General features: G+C 42.9%; 1 protein-coding gene across 6 annotated transcripts in view; it reads left to right on the forward strand.

Annotated features, from left to right (window-relative positions):
* GRID1 (glutamate ionotropic receptor delta type subunit 1) overlaps positions 1 to 25,404 on the forward strand; it is a 716,702-nt gene that overhangs the window by 570,529 nt on the left and 120,769 nt on the right. For 5 of the 6 annotated variants that reach the window (XM_083502465.1, XM_083502469.1, XM_083502467.1 and 2 more), the window contains exons 6-8: positions 1,531 to 1,704; positions 16,482 to 16,643; positions 18,107 to 18,226. In XM_083502465.1, coding sequence (XP_083358591.1) covers positions 1,531 to 1,704; positions 16,482 to 16,643; positions 18,107 to 18,226 — 456 coding nt within the window. The remainder of the gene's footprint in view (positions 1 to 1,530; positions 1,705 to 16,481; positions 16,644 to 18,106; positions 18,227 to 25,404) is intronic. The other variant, XM_083502466.1, reaches the window with a different exon arrangement.

Consider the following 25,404-nt stretch of genomic DNA (forward strand, 5'->3'; position numbering starts at 1 on the left):
TGACTTTAAAAGAAGAAGGGCTGATGCAAAAGAGACACACTCTTGCCTGAAACCCCAGAAAGAAATCTTAAGTAATGTTATTCCGGGCACCAAGAATCTCGCTCCCTACACAGATTAAGTTGCATAAAGTAAGCGGCACTGTTGTGCCACAAGCACAAGTGGAGGGCAGGACAAAACAAGGTGACTCATGTCAAATGTGTTTTCCTATCCCTTCCGAAATAGCCAATTTAATCAGATGGAATATTCTCAGAAAGCATGGATGCCCTGACAATATCCTATGGCACCTGTAATTTAGAAAGCGAGGGGGGGGAATCTTCCTGGATTTATTTTCTTTAGTTCCAAGAAAAAGCCATAAGTGCTTTTAAATGAGCCATTATTTAGCTAGTAACCTTTGGATTAATACCTTGGTCTGAAATCTGTCCTCCATCATCATCATCATCATCATCATCATCATCATATTATGGCACAGGATAGAAAACACTACAAAGAATAGGTTCAGATTATACTTATTGCGCAAATTTGATAAGCTGTGCTTATTTACTAGTACATTAATACATGACGTAAGAATGCCATTTAGTGAGGATCCTGATTATTCCCCAGCAACATCTATATTTCTGGCCACTTGATAGGCTCTGTGTAACGAGTGGTGGTTTTTATGGTTGATTTAATTGTCTTATATTTTAGGGCATGCATGCCATAAGTGCAAGCGCCTTTGATTAAAAAGTGCCTGTTTATTCTGTTGATACATTTGCTATAGCTATTATGAGAAAATATACAGCAATCCAACAAATGTTTTAAATTGAAGTTTCAATTTGTGACAAATGATGGGATTATATTGTATGTTGCTTTAGGATGCCCCATGGGAAGTGATTCATAAATGAAATTAACAGCCACGACAACAAAACAACCACAACTGTCTTCACATGATAAGTCTGAATGAAGAAGAAAAATGCCGTAGAAGCATAAATTTCCTCCATTTTAATTATTCTACCTATTTCCTTATTACACTTAGACTTCACTATTCCCTTGTGAAGCCTGAGAAAAATATTTGAAGCTATTAATAAGTAGTTCCTCATCCAGGCACTGACCAAATTTATCCATACCTGTTCACCCTGCCACTTTCCCTGGGGGAAATTGATGGTTTAGAGCTGAAATTGATGGCTTAACACAATTGGGTTTTCTGCAGATTGTAGTTTGTTCCGATTTAGCACTAAAGAGCAGCCTTCCCAGGGAAATGCAGTGGGGCAAAGGCAAAGTCACTCAGACCCATGCCTAGAAAGGATGGGGCAAGCGCAAAGCTGCTTGGAGCCATGCTTTCTAGGCACAGAATGTCCTGTGTAGATGAGGCCAGAGATTAGCTAAGTTTTCACTAGGTAAGAGCACAAAGTTCTCTCCGTCTCAGTTATTTTCTGTTTTTTAAAAAATGTCCTCAGAAATCTATAGGTGCTGGACTTCAATAACTAAAAGATTCATTCAAAGTACAATTTATCATGGAAGTAGCTTCTAATGAATTCGTTTCTTTCCTCACAGGAAATCAGCGACAATGAAATTTTGGAACTGGTGCACAGTGCTCTCGGGAGGATGACCGTCATACGGCAGATCTTCCCTCTGTCAAGAGAGAATAATCAACGATGCATGAGGAACAACCACCGGATATCTTCGCTCCTCTGTGACCCACAAGAAGGTTATCTTCAAATGCTTCAGGTCAGTAGCATATCTGTTGAGTAAGAGGGCCCATCCCTTCTCTTTCCCCTGGGAGAGGTTGTGACCTGTGACTTTACTAGGAAAGTTTCACAGGAGTAATAGAACAGGAGAAATGCAAATGGAAGGAATTAGGTCTCAGGATGTAAATGGCTGTTGGCCAACCCAATTATCTCCTTCCCCTAGTTTCCAAATGCTTTATATCTAATTTTATTGGCAGCCCATTGCACTGACTCCTGTCAAATCCTCTTGGGATGCTATTTTATGTAAAAAGTATGTTATGTTCTATTGCCATTTATTAGGCAATTTCATGTATTGACTAGGGAAGTTGAACATGGAAATTTTGACAAGAGCTCTGCTGAAATGACTTAGGTACCTGGTTTTTGCATTCCTTGGCATGTGTTGAAATTTGCAATTTTTGACGCTTGAGGATATTCTTGTGTGGTTTGGTTATGTGAATATAGATAAGCGCCACACCCCCAGAAAGAGCTAAGCACTCCTAAGCTCATTCAGAATTTCTGACCCAATATCCTTTTAAAATCAAATCAGACTAAACAAACTGTCATAGCCAGGAATGTGAGAATTATATTCAGAATGTCCTCACAGGTACATTGGATTCATGTTTATACATTATCCCATACATAGAAGCAAGCAGGAAGCTCAAATTGTGGGGAAAGGAAAGAGAATAGGACTTTTCGTTTACTGTAAGGAAGTCATAGGAAGATGCTGCATCAATAGTCCACTAGACTCAGGAAAATGTCAGGTACTAGGCCGCCAAGTCAATTGCAGTCTTTTTGAAAAGGAAAAAAGAACATGGCATTCTTCATTGGACTTGCTTAAAAAGATCTAGTTCCAAGAGATAATTACATGCTGGAAAGATGATTTTCCCAAGGCCATCCTCCTTGGTAATTGTTCACCTCACTTTAGTTGGAGGGGACATCCAGAACAGGGCCTCTGAAGAGGATGTTAAGCTTTGGGTATGTGCACATCTGATGTAGTGATGTCTGTCGACTTGAACAGCTTTAATAGCTACGAGTGGCTAGTGGTCATGCTGCCTCCAAGATCAGAGGCAATTTGCTTCCAAGTGCTAGTAGCTGAGGAACACTAATGCGAGAGTATAGTGGCACCTCAAGTTAAGAACTTAATTTGTTCTGGAGGTCCGTTCTTAACCTGAAACTGTTCTTAACCTAAGGTACCACTTTAGCTAATGGGGCCTCCTGCTGCCACCACACGATTTCTGTTCTCATCCTGAAGCAAAGTTCTTAACCTGAGGTACTATTTCTGGGTTAGCGGAGTCTGTAACCTGAAGCGTCTGTAACCCAAGGTACCACTGTACTATTGTCCCAATCTCCTGTTGGTGGGCTTCCTATACACACCAGGTTGACCGCCATGGATTCTGGGCTAGAAAAGCTTTTTGGTGTGACCCAGTGGGGCTCTTAAGTTACTTCCCCACGCCACCTCATTGCTGGAGCCAAAGCACCTCCTCTTGGGCCATTGGCGATTCTGCACCAGCTCAGTCTTCCTGTTCCCAGTTGCAACTGAAGCAGTAGGACAGGAGTGATGATTATATTAACTGCTCCCCCCGCCAGACCTCAGATGTTGCTTAGAATGTTAATGGTAAAACATTTACTGCTTTCTCTGCCAGATTGGAAAGAGTGTTTCAGTGTTGTTGTTTCCTTTTGAAATGTCCAGTAGTCATCAAATCAGCTTAATATGTAGTAATAAATAATACCTGCCCCCCTTTCTTATTAGCTGTTGCTGGCTCTGTTTTGCTATAGTAAGCAAGCAGATTTCTGCCATCTTCTTAGGGTAGTATTTATTGGGGCAAATAAATGCAACTACTTAGAATATAAGCCAATAAAGAAAAAATGTTTAGGTCACAGCATATTAACTTTAATCTGATAGAATTAGCTAAAATTCTGCCGGAGCTACTTGGTTCTGAATGTCTTCGTGAACAGCACCCAAAGGTTTTCTTTATTGGTGACAAACCTGTAAAGCTCTGTCTGACAAGCCTAGTAAAACTGTCCATAAAACTCAGACAGTGGAGCACATCGCTCCTAAATTGTGTGTGCCTTGACTGTGCAGTGCCTACCTTATTCCATCAGATCTCTTGCCAGCATTGTCTTCTGGCCCTCATTTGAAGCCATGAAGCCAAATGTTTAAATAAATTTAGGTTTTGTTTGTTCCAAATCTCTCAAGTGGGAGGATTTTAATGGAAGATCTTGACGGTAAATGTATGGGATGGCAGAGAATGAGTTTGGGAGGCATGTTACTACTTTCTGAATCATGGTAGAAGCCCTGCTTCATCACACACAGAGACCCTGCCATGGCAACCTGCCACACACTGGTTTATGTTTGAGTGGCACTTTTCTATGAGTTGCAGATGTTTCTGGGATGCACTCTCACTTTGATCATTTTACCCTATGGATCTTCTTTATGCTACACATTTCTGCCCTGCTGACCTTCTCACCCCTGTTAGACTTTAGGCCTCGGGATCCAGATTGGCTTTGGTTTACAGACATTTGATCTGGCTAGAACAATGTGTGTCAGACAGCAGCAGCATGCATTGGTTTAAATGCCTAAAGAGAACATACAAGTATATGCACATGGGTTCTCTTCTGACATTTAAGCAAGTGCGCACGAGTTAGGTGAAGAGTCTTCTGTCAAGACAAAGCTTGCCTTTATGTGGATTTATTCCACCCTGATTCAAAATCTGTCAAGGTCTTTCAGTGGGGCAGGGGCACACCTCAGGGTAGACAATTACATTTCCACACTGTATTAATTTATTAACATACCTCTAACCCAAGCTATATCTTTTTTTAAAAAAAGTGGGGTTTTTTGGGGGGGGAGCTATTGGGTTGTTGTTTTTATTTTGATTATGTATTTTGTGGTTTTATATTTTGATTTTATTCTGTGAACAGCCCTGAGACCTCCAGGTATAGGGCAGTCTATAAATTCAATAAATAAATATCAGTTGATCTCAGGGCAAGATACAGCAATCAAACAAAAAAACATGAAGTGTAACCAATAATAGTCATGTTCAGCATAAAATCTTAAATGCTGAGTGCCAGCAAACATTACAAGCAAGTCATATTCTAAGCTATTCTCACCATAGGCCAAATGCCTGAGTAAAAAGCCAGGTTTTAATTTGGTGTGGAGGACAGCCCTCTCCCATCTCACCAGATCTTAACTTTAAGGCAGGAATATGTAGTGAGAGGTGCTCTCTCAAGTATCATGGTCCCAATCCATTCAGGGTTCTAAACATTATGACAAACACTGTGAAAGTGGGGAGGAAGCATATTGGCAGCCAGTTCAATTCCTTTAGGATTGGTGTTGAACTGCAAACTCACTTCCACCTTTTGCACTATCTGCAAGTTGCATGTCATTGTCAAGGGCAGCCCCAAGCAGAGTGCATTGCAGTAGTCTAACTAGGAGCTTATATGGAGCATGGACTGCTGTGGCCAGACTCTCTTTCTCCAGGAACAGTTGTAGCTGGTGGGCGAGCAAAAAGCACCATGAACCACTGAAACTACTTGAACTCTGAGTGACGACTCTAGGAGCAGTCTCAGACTGTGTGCCTGTTCCTCTAGGGGGAGGCAACTAGCTAAGTCTAGAGCAAGTCTGTTACTCAATTCCTGAATATGCACTGCATGCTAGGAAAATGGTTGTCCCATTCTTCACTCTATTGAATAACATATGTGAGCTATTAAACACTAACCAACACTTTCTGGCTGAGGGCCCTCAACTGTTTATCCTGAACCTGGGACTCAATTGCAGCATCTCTTGCACACTTGAACTGGAAATACGTGTCACGTTAACATTGCTTCCCACAATGGAGACTAATCTCTTCTTAATGGGACAATTGACCTATAAGTTCAGACGTCTTGCCATCATTGGAAGTCACCAGTGATGTGACCTGGAGGCAAGAAGAAGCACACAGTGTTGCACTGCTAGAATGCGAGTAAGTTGTCCTAGACAGAATAAGGGTAATATGCTGTTGTGAGCACAGATTTTCAAAATGACTCCAGCTCTATTATTAGTTGTGCTGTGTGAATGCAGATCATCCATTACTCCTGAAATAATATATTTACCAGCTAAGGTGTAGGGTTTCAGTTATTACTGAAAAACAATTTCACAGCTCTGTGCTTCTGGTTTTTTTTTTTAAAAAAAGGTTATTTCTATTCACATTTTGTGTGTGCTTGCAGGAACTGATTTACCTAAACTCAGTTTGTTCTTCTGTGGTTTTTTATTTAAAATATGGGATGAAAGGATCTGAGGCAGCTGACGTTACTCCGTCTAAACCCAAAATATATAAAAAGCATGTATAGTACCCTAGAATCATAGAATCATAGAATCATAGAATCATAGAGTTGGAAGAGACCACAAGGACCATCGAGTCCAACCCCCTGCCAAGCAGGAAACACCATCAGAGCACTCCTGACATATGGTTGTCAAGCCTCTGCTTAAAGACCTCCAAAGTAGGAGACTCCACCACACTCCTTGGCAGCAAATTCCACTGCCGAACAGCTCTTACTGTCAGGAAGTTCTTCCTAATGTTTAGGTGGAATCTTCTTTCTTGTAGTTTGGATCCATTGCTCCGTGTCCGCTTCTCTGGAGCAGCAGAAAACAACCTTTCTCCCTCCTCTATGTGACATCCTTTTATATATTTGAACATGGCTATCATATCACCCCTTAACCTCCTCTTCTCCAGGCTAAACATGCCCAGCTCCCTTAGCCGTTCCTCATAAGGCATCGTTTCCAGGCCTTTGACCATTTTGGTTGCCCTCCTCTGGACACGTTCCAGTTTGTCAGTGTCCTTCTTGAATTGTGGTGCCCAGAACTGGACACAGTACTCCAGGTGTGGTCTGACCAGAGCAGAATACAGTGGCACTATTACTTCCCTTGATCTAGATGCTATACTCCTATTGATGCAGCCCAGAATTGCATTGGCTTTTTTAGCTGCCGCGTCACACTGTTGGCTCATGTCAAGTTTGTGGTCAACCAAGACTCCTAGATCCTTTTCACATGTACTGCTCTCAAGCCAGGTGTCACCCATCTTGTATTTGTGCCTCTCATTTTTTTTGCCCAAGTGCAATACTTTACATTTCTCCCTGTTAAAATTCATCTTGTTTGTTTTTGCCCAGTTCTCTAATCTGTCAAGGTCGTTTTGAAGTGTGATCCTGTCCTCTGGGGTGTTAGCCACCCCTCCCAGTTTGGTGTCATCTGCAAATTTGATCAGGATGCCCTTGAGTCCATCATCCAAGTCGTTGATAAAGATGTTGAATAAGACCGGGCCCAAGACAGAACCCTGTGGCACCCCACTAGTCACTCTGGGGGATTGAAGCAGTTAAACACACATGCTATGAGCTGAGTTACAAGTTCTTAGTTCAAACATAATCTTAGCCATGAAGTCATAGACATCTGATTTGTCACTTTGGGAACAGGTTGCTGGACTAGATGGGCAGGCTCTTTAAATGTGCATTGAGTGCTCTTATATAAGCCAATAGCTTCAGACCTTATTCACCCTGAGCTGTAATATGACCTACTTTACAGGTTGGTTGTAGATGTAAGGTTATTTTGAACTTCAGTCTGCACAGCCAACAACAACAACAAAACGTTCTTGATGTACAGTAGATATTAACAAGCTTGAGGTGCAGTATCCCATAGACCAAAGGCGGAACAGAAGTCTCCCAGCGCCACTGATTGGGTTTGTCTTTTCAGAAAGGCCCAGAGCCAATAAAAAATGGTGGCAATCCAATAAGGTGACCTAGGAGGAAACCATGGTCAATGGTACTGAAAGCTGCCAAGAGGTCCAGAAGAACAAAGAGGGTTACATTCAACCCATCCATTCCCTGGTGTAGTCATCCACCAGGGTGATCAAGGCTGTTTCCATCCAATAGCCAGGCCAGAAACCAGATTGCAATGGATCTAAGTAATTACTTTCATTTAAGACTGCCTGGAATTGAAATGCCACCACTCTTTCAACGTTACTGAAGAATGAAAGATTTGATACCGGACAGTAATTGCTGCCCTTTTCAGAAGTGCCAGCACAGCCTTTTGCCGATGCTCTGCTCTTCTCCTTGACTTCAGCATTGCAAAATTGCACTATGCAGGGATTTGGAAGGACTGATGTTTCAATAGCACCAGGGAGTCATATCCGTATCAGTCACTACTATGGCTACTGCCTGCCCAAACAGTTCCTGATGTTTATAAGAGCAGTCTGTTAGTTTGATCTTGACTGCTGTAGTCCATTCTGAATATCTCTTAAGGAATAGGGAAAGAATATATTTCTCCTACTCCACCATGTTAGATCTTAGTTAACATTAGAAGTAATATTGCTGTATGTACAACCCCTCTGAGAACCTTTCATCAAAGTCAATAGTCCATGGATTGATTCGGGAGATAATTCTGGGGTCTTTGGAACGTATGTTAGTAAAGTGGAACCTTGGTTCTCAAGCGGCTTAGTTGACGAACGAAACAACTCCCGAATGCCGAAAACCTGGAAGTAATTGTTTCCGTTTTCAAACATTTTTCTGAAGCCAAACATCAAACGCGGCTTCTGCTTGAGTGCAGGAAGCTCCAGCAGCCAATCGGAAGCCATGCCTTGGTTTTTGAACGTTTCGGAAGTCAAACAGACTTCCAGAGAGGATTATGTTCGAGAACCAATGTACCACTGTACCTTTTATGTGTGTGTTCTCTCTCTCTCTCTCTCTCTCTCTCTCTCTCTCTCTCTCTCTCTGTGTGTGTGTGTGTGTGTGTGTGTGTCATTCTTTACTGGAACAGTGTAGAAGCTGCTTCCCTATAAAATAGCTTCTTGCCACTCCCCTAACTTATTTAAAGAGAATTCACTTAGGTTGGCTAAATGGCCTGATCTTTTTTAAATGACAGCATCATCTATGAGGTCCAGCCCACTGGTGGAGGAAGAGGATTGGGGGGGGAGCGCACCGCCCCCGGCAGCGCGACCCCCAGGGTGCCATCGCAGCTGCCCCCCTGCCTGCACTGGGCACCCTGCCCCCACAGGCAGCACACCCCGCCCCCAGGACGCACCCCCTGCCCCTGCGGGCAGCACACCATGCCTCCGGGACACGCACCCTGCCCCCACCTGCTCTCCACCCTCGGTGCTGGAGCATGAAGCTCTGCCACTGGTCCAGCCATGTGGACGTGCCTTTCACAGTGCTTTGCAAATATGTGAAGGAGAAATGTGGTTTGATATGGGATGATGACAGGAATGGAATTTGTGTGAATAACCCAATGACTGTCAGTCTGCTCTCAGAAACAGAAGCCAAGTCATTTTTGTCAATCAGGGGTTGTTGGGGTTTTTTTGCCTAAGGGACACGGTTGAGATTGAATTTGTGTCCTGTGATTACTAGAAATCTTTTGTTACTCTCAGAAGGATGTTGATTCTGTGTGTGTGTGTGGGGGGGGGTTATGCAAGTAACTGAAGGACACTTGTTACTTGAAAGATATGAACAACAGAGACAGAGAGAAATTGTTCAGGGAGTTATAACTGTGTGTAAAAGAGCAAAATGAAGAAAAAAGAAATGAAAACTGAGTATTGGTGAAAATTCCCTGACAGGGTGATCCATTAAATAGTGAAAGAGTTGCTGAAAGAAAGGACTGTAAGTCTTGTCACTTGAGTCTTTTGAAAACTAGAATGGACAAAGTAGCAGAAAATAGCTGTATTAAAAAAGGAGAAACCTCACTGTCATATGAGATGGACTGAATCTATTTGAATGGCTCTTTTGTTTTTGCTCTTCCTTTTTTTCTTTTGCCCCCCCCCTCTTTTTTATAAAGAAACATTACAATACAAATTACAGAGTGCAAACAGTACATCATTTTTTCTTTTGTTTCAAATACAACAAAAGAAGACGCTTTTCAGTCTGCAAATGCTGATCCCATAAGTATGTCAACCACAAACTTCATCTATTTCTGACTTGGGCGATTTTTAATTATTCCAAACTGTAACATATTTTGGGGGGTAGAGGGGGACTCGTTGTTTTATTTTTATGTAGGATAAGCAAGAAAGCCATTTGACACAACAAAATCTGCTTTCTGCTTTTTCTAGCCCTTTGGTCACAAAAACCTGATGGGGAAGTTTGTTTGCTACTGCTAGCTTCCAAAGCCTGCTGTGCCATCAATCTCTCCAATTTTGTGATTTTTCTAGAACACAGCCTAGAAAAGGGAGACAATTGGGAGGGACTGGTCCAGGAGAATAAACAGTAAAGGGTAAAACCAGAAAGGAGGGGTCTAAGAAGAAAATAACAACTTGGAAGGGGAATAGCTGAAGTAAGGAAAGTTGATGCTCATGTATATTGGTGTGAAACATTGGACCAAATTTTTGCCTAAAGCTTTCTCATTTCCTAGGTCATTTTAAAGCTCACTTTACAAGCATTTGTGTGCAAAACTGCTTCCAAAGGAAACTGACTTTTTTGCAGGATGAAAAATGATCAAAAGGATCAAAAGCACTGCAAAGTGCGGGGTCGCAACTCCTTGATAAGATGTCATCTAGCTTCCCCACAAACAAATCAGAATGAATGCTCAATAAGCATCCAGCATCATATAACCTTCCCACAAACTTCATACAGATGAGGCAGGATGAGTTCTGTTTTGGCTCGACTCTGTCTCTTTGAACTTTAAGTATATAGTAGAATTTTGTAATACCTTACTATGTGAATACACATGGCTCTAAGTCTCCAGAAAATTCTGCCTCTAAGAGTGGCATGTGTTTCAGTTACCTCCATCTGCTACAGTCTTGAAAGATGACAGTTGTGTCCACTCATGGAGTGTGCTTGGCAACTGAAAGTCTCGGGATACTCAGCCTGAGAACGCATTATTCAAGCAATGGCATCTGGCAATCAGCTTGCTTTCCTAGTTTGTGTCTCTCCCCATTGTCCTCTTGCCTAACTCGATACCTAGCCTTGCTGACCATTCTGAACCTGCCATAGGTATGATACTGGGCCATTCTCCTGCTGAGCTGCCTTATTCTCCTGAAAGATGTTTCTTTTTGATTAAAGGAACAGAAAGTTTGAAAGAGTAACTTCCAATAAAAGAAAGAAAGAAATTGTTCCTGATCTATTGAACTTGCTCAGCAGTAGAACGTTCCAAGTTGCAGGCCGGTTCTCCCCTTTTCACCGTTGTATCCTCTTTGTTCCTGACTGCCGGGTGAGGTTGACAGTTCACCATACCAGTAATTTGCTCCTGGATTTCCAAGTCCCCTTTTAACCTAATTTGGAATGGATCCTGTATGGGGTTGACCTACACACATACACTTGATTTTGATTTGATTTCACTTCATTCCTCAGCAATTTCTGACTTGGAGCTTAAGGTGTGAAGTGACTCCAGTGATGAGCATCAATTTTAGGCAACACTGGACGATACCAAAACTTCTCTGAAGTGTTTGATCTGGGATTATTCATTAATATGCGAATCATCCCAAGCAAGTATATTCTGAAGGAAATCCCAGTGTTCAGTGGGGTGTATTCCCAGGCAAGGAAGTATAGGATTGCAGCCTTAATGCATCAGTGAAGGCCCTTTTCATGTAACCTTCACTGGATGGGGGCTGTTCTAACAAATCTCCTTACTCAGGGCTATTTTTTCAGCCAGAACTCACTGACACTCAGTACTGGCCCCTCTCAGGTGGGCACCATTGCCATTATAAGAAAAGAAGGGACGAATTCATGGTGAGTTCCTGCACCTCCTTCTCTAGCTGCAGTTCAACATATGAAAGGGAACTTCTTGTGGCAATGTTGACCAAGTTTCCAAACAAGGTGATTCTGGCATGGTGAAGAGCTACATTGGGGGGTTCCTTCCATGAACACTAGGTCTTCATTTTGACATTACTTGCTGAACATGTTAAACTACCAGAGCTTCCTGAAAAGATACTCAAACGACGTGGCTTATAATGAAGATGGACAATATCACCAATTCTTTCAGGATGCATTATGCAAAAGGAGTAAGAAGTACATTTGTATGTGTCCAGTAAAAGTTCCCTGGGTCTTGCAGTGGAGAGGGTTGTCTTGCTGTTCTTATGTACATATTTAGAAATGTATTGAAAGTAGCAAAGGGGCTTCTCCATTGTGGCATCCTGACTTTGGAACTTCCTCCCCCTTGAAATCAACTATATTTCAGGCAATTTTAGGCACCAGGTTAAAACCTGCCTTTTTGCTCAGATTTCTAAGCTTTCACTTGAGGTGGTTTTAACGGCCATTTCTACTCTTGCATCTTAGTCTATTGTGTTTGGTTTTGTGAAATGTTATTTTTACCTGCTCATAGATCTCCAGATGTGGGGCAGGAAACAAATTGTCTGAATAAAATAAAGTATTCCTTCTCCCAAGTGTGTAACGAGGAAAAATCAGCAGTGCTGCACAACCCAGTAAACCCAAATCAAAAGTGGTGACCTTGTTTTTATATTCTCCTTAGCACTCCTTTTCTACCAATCGAGGCACACTGCACCTGAGATAATTCTTCATTTCCCTCTTTTCTCATGTCTTGAGACCACCTGGGCAGGCCTTGCATAGTGGTTCAGGAATTTACATGAATTCCTTGTTATCATGCACCTCCATGTGCAGTGGGTGTTCGCAGCAAATTGAGATTTGTGGTGGTGCTTGAGGTAACAAATGTGAGCAAGCTTCCCCCCTTTCCTCCTTCACAGCATTTCCATTTTTGGCAGCAAAAGTGTGATGCTGTAAATATCTTCTCTGACACCAGAAGAGAGTTGTGTGAGGGAAACGTGTTCACTTCTATGAGTCCGTAACGGATGGGGCCCCTGAAAGGGATTTGAAGTGACAGCAATGTGGAATTCTGAATGTCATGTTTAAAGGAGGAAAGGTAGCTGGAAATGTTCTTGCTGTATCTAAAGCATGGGAGGGAATTGGGGGAAATTAGTTTGACCCTGATCTGGAAACACATTTGTGGTGGTGTTGTTTTCCTTCTGTGCAGTGAACTGCAAAGTTTGAAGGGGCCTTTCCGTGTGGAGTGATTTTAGTAGTCGCTGGTGGAAGATGCAGAGTTTGAGTGATGTGTATCTCTACTTTGAATTTATGTATATTTTCTAAACTTTTTTTTGAACAGTTCTTGTTTTAAGGCTGTCATGATTTTTACTGATTGGTTATTAAGCTTAAAATACTCAGTTCTGTAATTATAAATATTTTAAAATTTCCCTGACAAAGGATCCGAGTGGTCTGAAATGTGATGGGAAATAGTGTGTACTATTTTCTCTACCTTGTGCTTTTTGCTCATTTTCTCAATTTGAAATTTATTGGGTCCCCAATTTTCTGCTTAGGTTTCCTACATATAAGCAGCTGCTTACAGCTGTGCTTCTTGTGTTGGTGTAAAACAGTTGCAACCCTATGCACTGCCAATAGCGACATCAAAGGCACCCGCCTTTTCTACTATTTGATTTCTGGATTCCCTGCCCATCACTTCTTGTCACTATTAGGACCTCTGGGATGTTCTATTTTCCACTAACATCTGCCCCTCCGTTCTACCTGCCCATCTAAACATATGAAATACAGTGGTGCCTCGCAAGACGAAATTAATCGGTTCCGCGAATCTCTTCGTCTTGCGAAGCACGGCTATTAGCGGCTTAGCGGCTATTAGCGGCTTAGCGGCTTAGTGGCTATTAATGGCTTAGTGGCTTAGTGGCTATTAATGGCTTAACGGCTTTAAGAAAGAGGAAACAAACTCGCAAGAACTCGCAAGACGTTTCATCTTGCGAAGCAAGCCCATAGGGAAATTCGTCTTGCGGAACGACTCAAAAAATGGAAAACTCTTTCGTCTTGCTCGTTTTTCGTCTTGCGAGGCATTCGTCTTGCGAGGTACCACTGTACCTATGCTTCAGGCATATGAGAGAGAAGTGGATTCTCCCTTAAAGAGAACATGCACATTAACAATGAACAAAAAACCTAGAGGCCATGAGTGAGAGCACACATACTAAATACCATAAACCAGGCACGGGGAACCTGTGGGCCTCTGGATGTTGTTGGACTCCAATCCCTATGAACCTCAGCTATCAGGACCAAAGGTCAGTGACTGTGGAAACTGTTGTCCCCCAACATCTTGTGAGCCACAGATTTCCCATCCCTGCTGCAAACAGTGAGGGAAATGAAAAATAGGCAAGCTGTCTGTATCCTCAAACAGCAGTTTTTTTTGGCAAGGAGATATATATATATATATATATATATATATATATATATATATATATATATATCCATCTTTCAAAATAGAAGATGTTCAGAATGAAAAGTCTTCAAAATGAAGAATTTTTGAAAAGGCACCACATGTTATATATACATCAAGAAGGAATTCTCTGGTAAATACCCAGGGAAGGGGAATATAGCAATGCAGGAACTGTGGTAGATAGAACATGAAGTCAGTCCTAGAGCTTTCTATAGAGAGAAAGAGGAAGTGTATTCTTGGAAAAAGATGCTGTGACTTCCCTCTCTCCAGAACTATAATAGAACAGTTCAAACCTGAGAGTATGTGTAGTGCATTTCATGCTGGCTACTAAAACTCAACTCTACAATGAATTACTAATATGAAGTGTGGGTGTGAAATGGAATTCATCAGGGAGCAGAAGGAATCCGGTCTCTCACTTTCGGTACATTAAACAAAATGGTATAGTTTCACCTTCTATGCGTAAAACCTGCTTTTAAGTGAGCTACAGAACCCCGATGAGAAGCTCAGTATAAAAGGAGAACGGGGAGTCCAACTAAATGACAAATACTTGCTTGAACGTTGGCTTTTGAAATGTGGTATGAAGAGACAAAAACTGGAGTTGGGTAGAATAATGAGCTGCAGACTCAAATCCCCTGAGGTTAAACTTTGGCTATTTTTGCAGCTCCATTGACACTCTGATTTGAGTCTCCTAGAGCTTACCTTCTCAGATTTAGTGATATTGGTGCAATAGCATCAAAAGTCTAGGGCAATCAGAGTTTCCTGCCCTTGCTATAATTTGGGCATGGAAGCAAAAATGGGCCTCTAAGGACAAGTCACAATTCAGAGCTCTTAAAATAATCATATTTAATCTGCCGTCAGTTTTGTCTTGGTCATTTTTAGACATGCTTTCAAGGTGTTAGAGGCAAACTCAGATATCAGCTTGCTTGGAGAGTGACTGAGGTTAAAAAGAGAGAGAGACTTGTGCATCAAGGCCCAGGTGCACACCCCCAGGAATAATAAAAACACATTGACACAGAATTTTAGTTTAAAGGTTAATGGGCAAAATTTAGGCCACGACTTCATTGATTACAGAAATGTGAGTGGTATTGGCTTAAAGGTAAAGGTAAAGGTACCCCTGCCCGTACGGGCCAGTCTTGACAGACTCTAGGGTTGTACGCTCATCTCACTCTAGAGGCCGGAAGCCAGCGCTGTCCGCAGACACTTCCAGGTCACGTGGCCAGCGTGACGAAGCTGCTCTGGCGAACCAGCACCAGAGCAGCACACGGAAACGCCGTTTACCTTCCCGCTATAAAGCAGTGCCTATTTATCTACTTGCACTTAAGGGTGCTTTCGAACTGCTAGGTGGGCAGGAGCTGGGACCGAACGACGGGAGCTCACCCCGCCGTGGGGATTCGAACTGCCAACCATGCGATTGGCAAGTCCTAGGCGCTGAGGTTTTACCCACAGCGCCACCCGCATCCCGGTATTGGCTTAGGCATTGGCAATAATTATAACTGACTCCTGCCAGCCTTGCAGGAAGTCTGAAAGGGTAAACCACCAAAAGAGGGAGCTCTGTCAATGGCAACCAACTGAAGTTCACCCCGGGGTTCCTGTTGGGTCCTGGCATGGCCCTAGCCCCTCAAGCAGACTTTGGGCGAGATCCAGACCCACGGATTTCTCTAATGGAATACCCTTGTACCTGGAGGGGCAGGTGATGGCTGCATCTCCCCTCCCCCACATCACAATAAGCCAATGCCTAACCACCTAACCTTACAAAGTTGTGATGGTTGCTAAGAAGTAGGCAAAAACCAAATGGCCAGTGCCAATCTGCCAAATGGAAAAAAATCCTGCCCGGCCCCTGTTCCAAAACAGGCGGCCAACCGGTGTCCAGAGCAAGGCCAAAGTGGACACTTAAAACTAGGACGGGTGGGCTGGTGTTCAGTGGCATGAAGCCAGATGAAGCCCTGACAACGCACCACCGCCTTTTAAAGGCCCCCACAATCACGCCACCACTCTCTAATTGGCCAACAGGCCAGTAGCGCAATCGCGGGGCCACTGTGGGCTCAGGATCATCCCCCTCCCCTTCCCCTGGGTGTGTGTAGGGGGGGGTGCCCTGGCACACGCACAATGCAGACACTTGAAAAGGAGGATCCGCTTTGCAGATTTACGTGGGCTCTGTGTCAGCAGCCTAACCTGGTGAAGAATGAACATTTTGCATTGAATTCATCTGGGGAAGAAAATACAGAGATATGGGATTCTGGTAATCAGAGGATGGTAATCTCAGTTGACTTACTCAAGAGTCTTACTCAGAGTCAACCCATTGAAAGTAAAGAACCTGACTAAGTTAGGTCCATTAATTTCAATGGGTTTATTCTAGTAAAACCCAGAATTTCTACATATAATGCATGTGCTCTACCAGAGTGCTGATTCCTTCTGTATCTTGCTGTCGTTTGTGAAACCATAGCAAAATAGGTAATCAACAATTATTTACATGATGGGCTTGCTATTGCTTTAAATATGAATCAGTTCCATGCTTGGTTTTGCATACCCCACTATACCCTTAAACATTGGGGATTCTTTGACAATTTCCTCATATCTATATTACGTTTTGTCCCTGTTTTCAGGTCTCCAACCTCTATCTCTATGACAGTGTGCTTATGTTGGCCAACGCCTTCCACAGAAAGCTGGAGGACAGGAAGTGGCACAGCATGGCAAGCCTGAACTGCATGAGGAAATCAACCAAGCCTTGGAACGGAGGCCGCTCCATGCTGGAAACGATTAAGAAGGTAAGAATAGGAAAATGGAAACCCAGCGGGCAGACTGAGCAGGCAAGCTTCCTTACCAAGGAAGTCACGTTGCTTTGGCATGGCAGGATCAGGAGGAAAACGGAGAGTGAGCTGGGGAACACATTGGCCAGGATTCAGGGAGAATAGAATAGAAATACTTTATTTGTCACTGTACCACTTGCTTACAGTGAGATTAAATGAGCTCCCCCCCCCCCAATCTCCCAGTCCTTGTTACACTCTGTGTGCTGTTGTACGACCACCAAACCCAAACGTCAGCTGCAATGTTGCTGTCTTCCATTCAGCAGCCTCACGGCCCAGGGGTAGAAACTGTTCTTTAACTTGTTGGTGCTGCTTTTCATGCTTCTGTATCTCCTGCACAAGAGCAGATTAAAAAGGTGCTGGCCAGGGTGTGAGTCGTCCCTGAGAATGTTCCTCGCTCTTCTGAGGCAACAGTCAAGGCAGATGAAGGGAAGAATTTGCAAGAGGTTTTGTGAATGCCGACATAGACCTATCTGGGCTTTGTATCACCTCTGCCCTGCCCCACCCACCAGTCCCCTTCTTTCCCAATATAAAATGAAACAACAAAACAAAAGCTTTGTGGAAGGAGGAAATAACAAGTGGCGAAGGCCCTTATGTGGCATGAGAAGGGCCTGTGCCCCATGATGCCTGGCAGAAAATATCGCATTGTGTAGTGTTGGCTGCTGCCATAAGCCTTCTCATTGATTGCAAATGACCTTGGAGTGTCATTTGCTGCTGGGGATAATGGGATTTAGCAGCCAGGTGTCTCTTTTCATGATTGGAGCCCTCTACCCCCTTCTACTTAGCTGAGGTAAGTTATTTTTCTTTGGAGAAGGGGAAACTGGGAGGACAAGTGTAGGGTAAGAACCCCAGTTGGAGGCAGCCTGCTGTGCCCTGCTTGAATTTAGCATCCTAGCTTTGAATAGTCATGCCATTCTTACTTGCAACTCTAGGCATGAAGAATGAGAACTGTGGTTTTGCGTTCTAGGTTGTGGTCAGTTCCCAACATTATCCAGACATGCCAAGTATGGCTTATATATGTACAAGGCCCCAGCAGAATTCTGTTTTAGATCCAAATAAAATATTTTCTGCTCTTTTGGCAGTTCTAGTGTGTGTTAAATCTCCCACAGGTACTTATGTGTATTAAATGGCCAACATTCTCTAGTTTCTTTACAGAATGGGTTCCTTTAAAAAAAGGATTATTATTTTTCATTGATGTAGATTAAGATCATACAATGTACAATTTACAAAAAAATCTATTTATTTTAAAAATGGATTCTATTTTAGAAAATGGGTTCTATTTTTTAGAAAATGGGTTCTTGTGTTTGTAGACTATTGTGGGCATATGTGGTGCTTATGATACATGATGCTACTTTCAGTTTCATTACACTACTTTTGTGATCTATATAATAAATGTCCTAAAACTGATGACCTTGTTTCCTTAGGGTCACATCACTGGTCTCACAGGTGTTATGGAGTTCAGAGAAGATGGTGCCAACCCCTACGTCCAGTTTGAAATCCTTGGAACCAGCTACAGTGAAACATTCGGGAAAGATGTGCGGAGGGTAACAATGTTTTCTCTTTTTTCTGCTTTTCTGTTCACACTGAAGGAGAGTTACATTCTAATTTCCTAGGGATAATGCTACCATTTTAGAACAACTGGTGGAACTGATCTTCCTCACAGCACTAAAGTCGTTAGCTGTGGAAATAATATTTTCTAATTTCTCACACACCTAAGCCTTGAGAGATAACAATTTTAGGCTGTCAGGATGGAGTCCAGAAAATTGTTCTCAAATGTGCTATATTCCTTAAAATATTCCAACACTGAGACAGTGAGCATAATTGTGAAAATGTTAAGTTCTACTTGTAGGTATTTCCAGGTGAATTATAGTATAATTGGTATAACTAAGACCTGTCCTACTTGGGAAACAAAATGTGATATTTTATTTCTAGTCCCTGTAAAATCTTTCAACGCAGAGACAGAGTGTTATACTGAAAGAAAGATATGACTATGTAGAAGAGGAAATAAATTTATTTTATTTCTGTTCCCCCAAGGCAGCTTATATATTCTTAAAAATCAAATACAATTAGAGTGGGGCTCTTGCATTTCAGCTGTTTAACATTAGCTTGTGTCTCTTGCCTTTTTAAAAAAGAACCACCTTGACCAGGGCAAAAATTTCTTTGAAACACAGCAATATGGGATGTTTCAGGGAGAAATCACAGGTAGGCAAAGGATTTCACACTCTCTGGACCTCTCTTCTACCCTGTAAAACTGTCTGTTCCCAAGGGTCCTCTGCAACAGAGACACAACCATCTATCATTGCATATATCCACAGTGTAACATGTAGCTTGGGGTCTTAGAAGGAAATGCATAAGTAGGTGAAGCCTGATAGAGATTCAAGCAATAGAATGATTTGTCAATCTGCTTGGAACCTGAGTGTAACTTTTTCATTGTGTATGTAGCTGTCTGCCTTGTCGCATTTTGGTTTTGAGAAATCCATACAGAATTAGGCTCCTGCTGTTGGGGGGAAATCGGTGTCTTCTGGGATCTGAAGCAACTGAAATGAAAACCTGCTACGTGAAAGCAAATGAATTAATCAATAATTAGTGGGAAAGGTGTGAGGGGATGGAGTCTGTGGTTTAGTTGATGTGCAATGAAAGTATATCTCAAGAAAGGCCGTGCCAGAAAACAAAAGACTCAGCAGTTAATTGAACTTGTGCTGATGGGTTTTTGAATGAGGACATTGTGAGAAGGAGGAGTTGGGAGACTGATGGAAGGGGAGGAGAGGAAGACAAATTAAGGTCCTGAATTCAAGTAAAGTTTAAGGGTGAATTGAGGCAAAGCCAACTGCCTTTTTTTCACTGAAAATTTTCATGGTTCTCTTTATTTTCACTGTGATTGTTGTTCCCACCCCTTTATTCTCCAAAGTGCCTGTATCTCCATCTGCTCTTCCACCCACGCCCAGTAAAGGAAAATAAAATGGCTATGTGCTGTGTTAGTGTTGACCTTTAAAGCCCTAACTGAGGTCCAGCGCTGAGGGCCTTCTGGCGGTTCCCTCACTGGGAGAAGCTAAGCTACAGGGAACCAGGCAGAGGGCCTTCTCAGTAGTGCCGCCCACCCCGTGGAACGCCCTCCCATCAGAGGTCAATCAGATAAACAACTACCAGACTTTTAGAAGACATCTTTAGGCAGCCCTGTTCAGGGAAATTTTTAATGTGTGACATTTTATTGTATTTTTAATATTTGTTGGAAGCTGCCCAGAGTGGCTGGGGAAACCCAGCCAGATGGGCAGGGTACAAATAATAAATTACTATTACTATTCAGGTGCGACTCAAATTAGGCTGGACACAATCCACTTGTGGGTTCCAACCAACCAGTTGAGACCAATGCTTTATAATACGTCTTGGTTAGGTTCTAAAGTCAGCAGGTAAGCTGAAAATCATGTATAGTCAAAATAATATTCAATTGTCCCCAAAGTGCACTCTTGAACTTTGGGCTCAGAGAAGTCTTCCAGCTCACTCACTCTTCCTCATCTGGCTGGGGGCACTGCTACATGCTGACAGTGCCCCCCTCAGTCCCTGGGCCTTCTCGGGGCCAGTGAGCAGGAACTGCATGGATTGATGAAGGGAGAGAAGGGCTTCCCTGCCTTCTCCTCTGGCTGGTGGAACTCTGGTACATGTTGGCTACTAGCTAGCTCTCATGGGGTGAGGAGAACTGTTATGTACTGAGTTGAATAGGATCCAAAATGCAGCAGTCTGATTGGTCCTAGAACAATAGGATTCAGAATGCAGCAGCCTGATTGGTCCTAGAACAATAGGATTCAGAATGCAGCAGTCTGATTGGTCCACAGGAGCCACCCAATCCAGCTCCAGGTGGAAGGGAATCCGCAACCTGATTGGCCTACAGAAGAATCCCGAAATTAGCCATTTACATGGGGCCCATTGTGTAAATAATGTATATAAAGCAGACATTCTGGGGGAACTTCCATTCCTTCTCACCACTAGGAGCTGAATAAAGAGCATGAAATCCACTCTTGACTCTGAGTATATTTCAAGAACCTTGGGTTCTCCTTCTCCATCTCTTTGCTGCCTCTCCACAGGCAAGTGACCAGCAGAAAGGACCTTCCAAAAGGGGGAAGAATCCTGGAAAGGATTTTAAAAAAAATAGGAGGAAGAAGGTAGGCAGATAGAGGCAACGTCAAGCAGGTCCCGTTGAGGCAGAATGAAAAGGCTGGAATGGATCCTTGAACTGGCAAATGAGATCAGAGGGCAGGCGACTGGTTCCACTGCCCTGAGTGCCAGGCCTGGGGGGCACTGCAGTGTGTCACAACTATGATATAGTGAATTCAGCAGAAAGGAAGGCAAGAGATAGGGGGAGGCACCAAATTTTGGTCTCAGGGTGCCATTGAAATCTGAAAACCAAAGTCCACCCCAATGGGATCCTATAAGAGGGAAGGAAGGACATGGGAAGCAAAAGGGTTCCTTGACACTTTTGTGGGAGCTGCAGCCAAATGCGTATAGTTGAATTTACATCAATTAAATGTGTGTATGATGCAGCTCCGTTGTACACATTTCTACTAATTTCGTTTCACAACATTGTGCTTTCTTTTCATTTTTAAAGCAAGCCTTATCAGTTGTTTCTCAAGGTATCCAGAACGGAGGCAAAACTGCCACCTCACACACATGCCTTATTTTACAAGAAACATTCTGTTTCCAGTGATAACATTTATCATTGGTTATTCATTTGTGTCATTTCAAACACTTGTTTTTTTAAAAAAGCTTCATTTTCTTTAAATATCATCTGTTTCTTAGAATCAGCCTTACTGTTTCCCTTAGCACTTCCCCAAGCAGATTGCAGAAATCACTTCTGGTAGTGTTTGTGATTTCGCTTGGTTGTGGTTGAAGTCTTGCTTTTTGATGCTTTTCATTCCTGTTACTATTTTAAACAAAATCTTGTCATTGGTGAAGCAGCTGGTTTTAAAAACAAGACATAATGTTTGGGGCATATGCCATGTAAAACTGGATATAATTCTTTTCAGAAACTTGAAGATAATACAATACAGTGGTACCTCAGGTTACATATGCTTCAGGTTACGTACGCTTCAGGTTACTGACTCCGCTAACCCAGAAATATTACCTCGGGTTAAGAACTTTGCTTCAGGATGAGAACAGAAATCATGCTCCAGCAGCACGGCAGCAGCAGGAGGTCCCATTAGCTAAAGTGGTGCTTCAGGTTAAGAATAGTTTCAGGTTAAGAACAGCCCTCCGGAACAAATTAAGTACTTAACCTGAGGTACCACTGTAGAGCCATTATTATCACTGTATTTCCCTGGATAATTTTTTAAGGCCTACTGTGACCTCTGATCAAAGAGGTTATATAGTGCTTTAAAAACATCAAGTTCCTACTTACTCAGAATCTGCCAATTTCAGTTTCTCTCCCCCCCCCATCTTAAATTCAGTTCTCCAAATTTCCAGCAGAGTTTGTGCAATTCACCTGCATTTCCTCTAGCATACACATTTTTGTATACAATTTTGCCTAATACACACATTTCTGCAAAGCAATCTCCCCACATCTAATGCATTTCTGGATGTTATTTTCACTCATGTATACACCTTCAACGCACATCTTACTACATACCATTTTCATTGTTGTACTGGAAAGCTGCATTGAAAAAATCAGAAAGCAACTAATTTTAAAGTTTGACCATGTTTCAGTTTGCATCCCCCACCCCCCGAATAACATTTTGTATTTTTGTACTTCTGAGCAATGCTAGCTCTATCATACTATTTTGATTGCCAGGGATGAACATTCATTTTAAGTGTGGTGAAGCTGGTATGATTGAGGCCTTGTTATCTGATATTTGCTACTTGAAGCCCTTTTTACTGGTGCTGACGGGGATTGAATCTGGGACATTTTCTGCATATCAAGCATGTGCTGTGTCACTGACCTATGGGTCCAGTGGCTTCAATATCCCTCTGCATTTTTCAGTTGTGTTCAATTAGGAGCTTGTACAGTGGTGCCCCGCAAGACGAATGCCTCGCAAGACGGAAAACTCGCTAGACCAAAGAGTTTTCCGTTTTGGAGGTGCTTCGCAAAACGAATCTCGTATGGGCTTGCTTCGCAAGACGAAAATGTCTTGCGAGTTCCTGCGGGTTTTTTCCCTTCCCCCCCTTTTTCTAAGCCGCTTAGCCGCTTATCAGCTGATCCGATCAGCCGATAAGCCGCTAAAAGCCGCTAATAGCGCTAATAGCGCTAATCCCCTAATCCTTCAATGGGCTTGCTTCGCAAGACGAAAAAACCGCTAGATGAAGAGAATCACAGAACGGATTCTTTTCGTCTTGCGAGGCACCACTGTAGTTCAAGATAAGCTGACGATATAGCAGTCTCTCTCCCTCTCCCTCCCCCGCCCTGTGTGTGTGTGTGTGTGTGCACACGCGCGCATGTATGCTTTAGTGGTGACAGTTCATGTTAGGTATTTTGGTTCTGATTTGCATCTGTATTTCTGCTGGTACCCAAATTATATTAATCATGACCATGTGGTGTGAGGTTCCAAAAGGTGTACCACATTCCATGCTCAGTTATGAGCCAGTATAAGAAGGGAGTTATTATGAGAGGGCCACTTTCTGGAGAAGGTTGAGACAAGGGGTTAAACTTCCAACCATCTTTCCAAAGTGCTGCCAGGGAGTCCCATTACACAATCACCACTTCTTCCAAGCATACCTTGTGCCTGCCAGCTGAGGGAGACACTGATACTGTTCAAAGTGTTAGATTTGACGCTGAGGTCTAGTTATCGCCACCTAGTCTTCGTACATACTAGCAGATCTCTTTTGTTATTGAATTCTTTGGAGATATGATCCTCCCACGGCAATGCTAACAAGATTAGCTTATTTCAATAATTAAGTGCTTCCTTTTACTGCTGTGCGAACTGTGACACTCCCTAGATATTTGAAAATCTACTGAGATCGTAAATGAAAATCATGATATACCAGAAGGGGGGTGGTGGTATGAAATGGGGGGGAAACTTATAACAGAAAGTGTTTCCCAGTTTGGCTATGTGATTGCAAAATGAACTCCACAATTTTTTAGAAAATACTCATAAAAGTTCTGCAATAATAAAGTGGTGAGTGGTTATGGGCAAGCTTTCATTTTCAGTATAAAAATCAGTTGCAGGCCTCAAAGCTCCTTCCCAAGGTGTGTAATCCTAGGGTTACCTTTTTCAAGATGCTACACAGGGGATATTGTATTAGACTTTCCCATGGGTTTTGTTTAACTAATTAGAAGCCCAACTGGGAAAGAAGCACTAAGGTGTTTAATCCTTTCCTCCTGTGTCCTTTCCCAAATTTGCAATCCTCTTCCAAAGCTGATATCAGCTTAGGAAGTGGGTGGGGTCGGGTGTGGGTGCAGCTCATAGAACTATTTAGTTTCAGGAAAAGGGAGTGGGAGCAATATGTTAAGACTGTCTTCCATAAACACAGTTTTAACAGAGTCCATAAGTGACTGTGGAGGCCAATTCTGGATCCACACGTCCTTCCACAGTGGGGACATAGGTTTCCGAGTTGATCACGGTGTAAAGGTAAAGGGACCCCTGACCATTAGGTCCAGTCATGACCAACTCTGGGGTTGCGGCGCTCATCTCGCTTTATTGGCCGAGGGAGCCGGTGTACAGCTTCCAGGTCATGTGGCCAGCATGACTAAGCCGTTTCTGGTGAAACCAGAGCAGTGCACGGAAACGCCGTTTACCTTCCCGCTGGAGCGGTACCTATTTATCTACTTGCACTTTGATGTGCTTTCGAACTGCTAGGTTGGCAGGAGCAGAGACCGAGCAACGGGAGCTCACCCCGTCGCGGGGATTCGAACCGCCAACCTTCTGATCAGCAAGTCCAAGGCTCTGTGGTTTAACATAGGTTTCCGGGCAGGAGTTGATCACGGTGAGGGTTTGCCAAATGTGCCTTCCTCTTAGCTCAATTCTCCCTTTCATCCTGAGTTTGAGCATCTTCAAAGTCCATGACACCTTTGGAAAAGGCTGTTCTCCAATTGGAGCGCTCACAGGCCCGTGTTTCCCAGTTGCTGGTGTTTATACTACTTTTTTTTAGATTTGCCTTGAGAGAATCTTTAAACCTCTTCTGTTGACCACCAGCATTACGCTTTCCATTTTAAAGTTCGGAATAAAGTAGTTGCCTTGGAAGTCGATAATCAGGCATCCACACAACATGACCAGTCCAACGAAGTTGATGTTGAAGAATCATTGCTTTGACACTGATGATCTTTGCTTCTTCCAGTACACTGGTATTACTTTGCCTGTCTTCCCAAGTGATGTGTAAAATTTTTCAGAGACACCGAATCTTTCAAGGAGTTGGAGATGGTGTTTATGTTAAACACTATCTCCCAGTGTGCCATTTCCCCATTGTTCAACTCCCACTAGAGCTGCTAAGTGGCCAAACATAAGCCGCAGAAGAGGCTATTCAAGGATGTACTGCGTAATGCCTCCTTTTTTGGTTCTTGGTGAAACTCAGTTGAAGTTATATGGGGGGGGGAGCTTCATAGGAGTGAAGGGCTTGAGAACTGAAGTCAAACTGGAGTTTCACAGCATTTGTGTGATGATTTATGTAGTGGGATATAATATTTACTGGGGTGTCCTGAACACTTTGTGCTTAACCATTTTGTAACTGATTTAGGACTAATTTAGGACTGATTTAGGACTGAACTAGAAATGACACTAATAGCCACTGGTGGGAGCTTCTC

Source organism: Podarcis liolepis (assembly GCF_965112155.1).
Source record: "Podarcis liolepis genome assembly, chromosome: 5".
Classification (NCBI taxonomy): domain Eukaryota; kingdom Metazoa; phylum Chordata; class Lepidosauria; order Squamata; family Lacertidae; genus Podarcis; species Podarcis liolepis.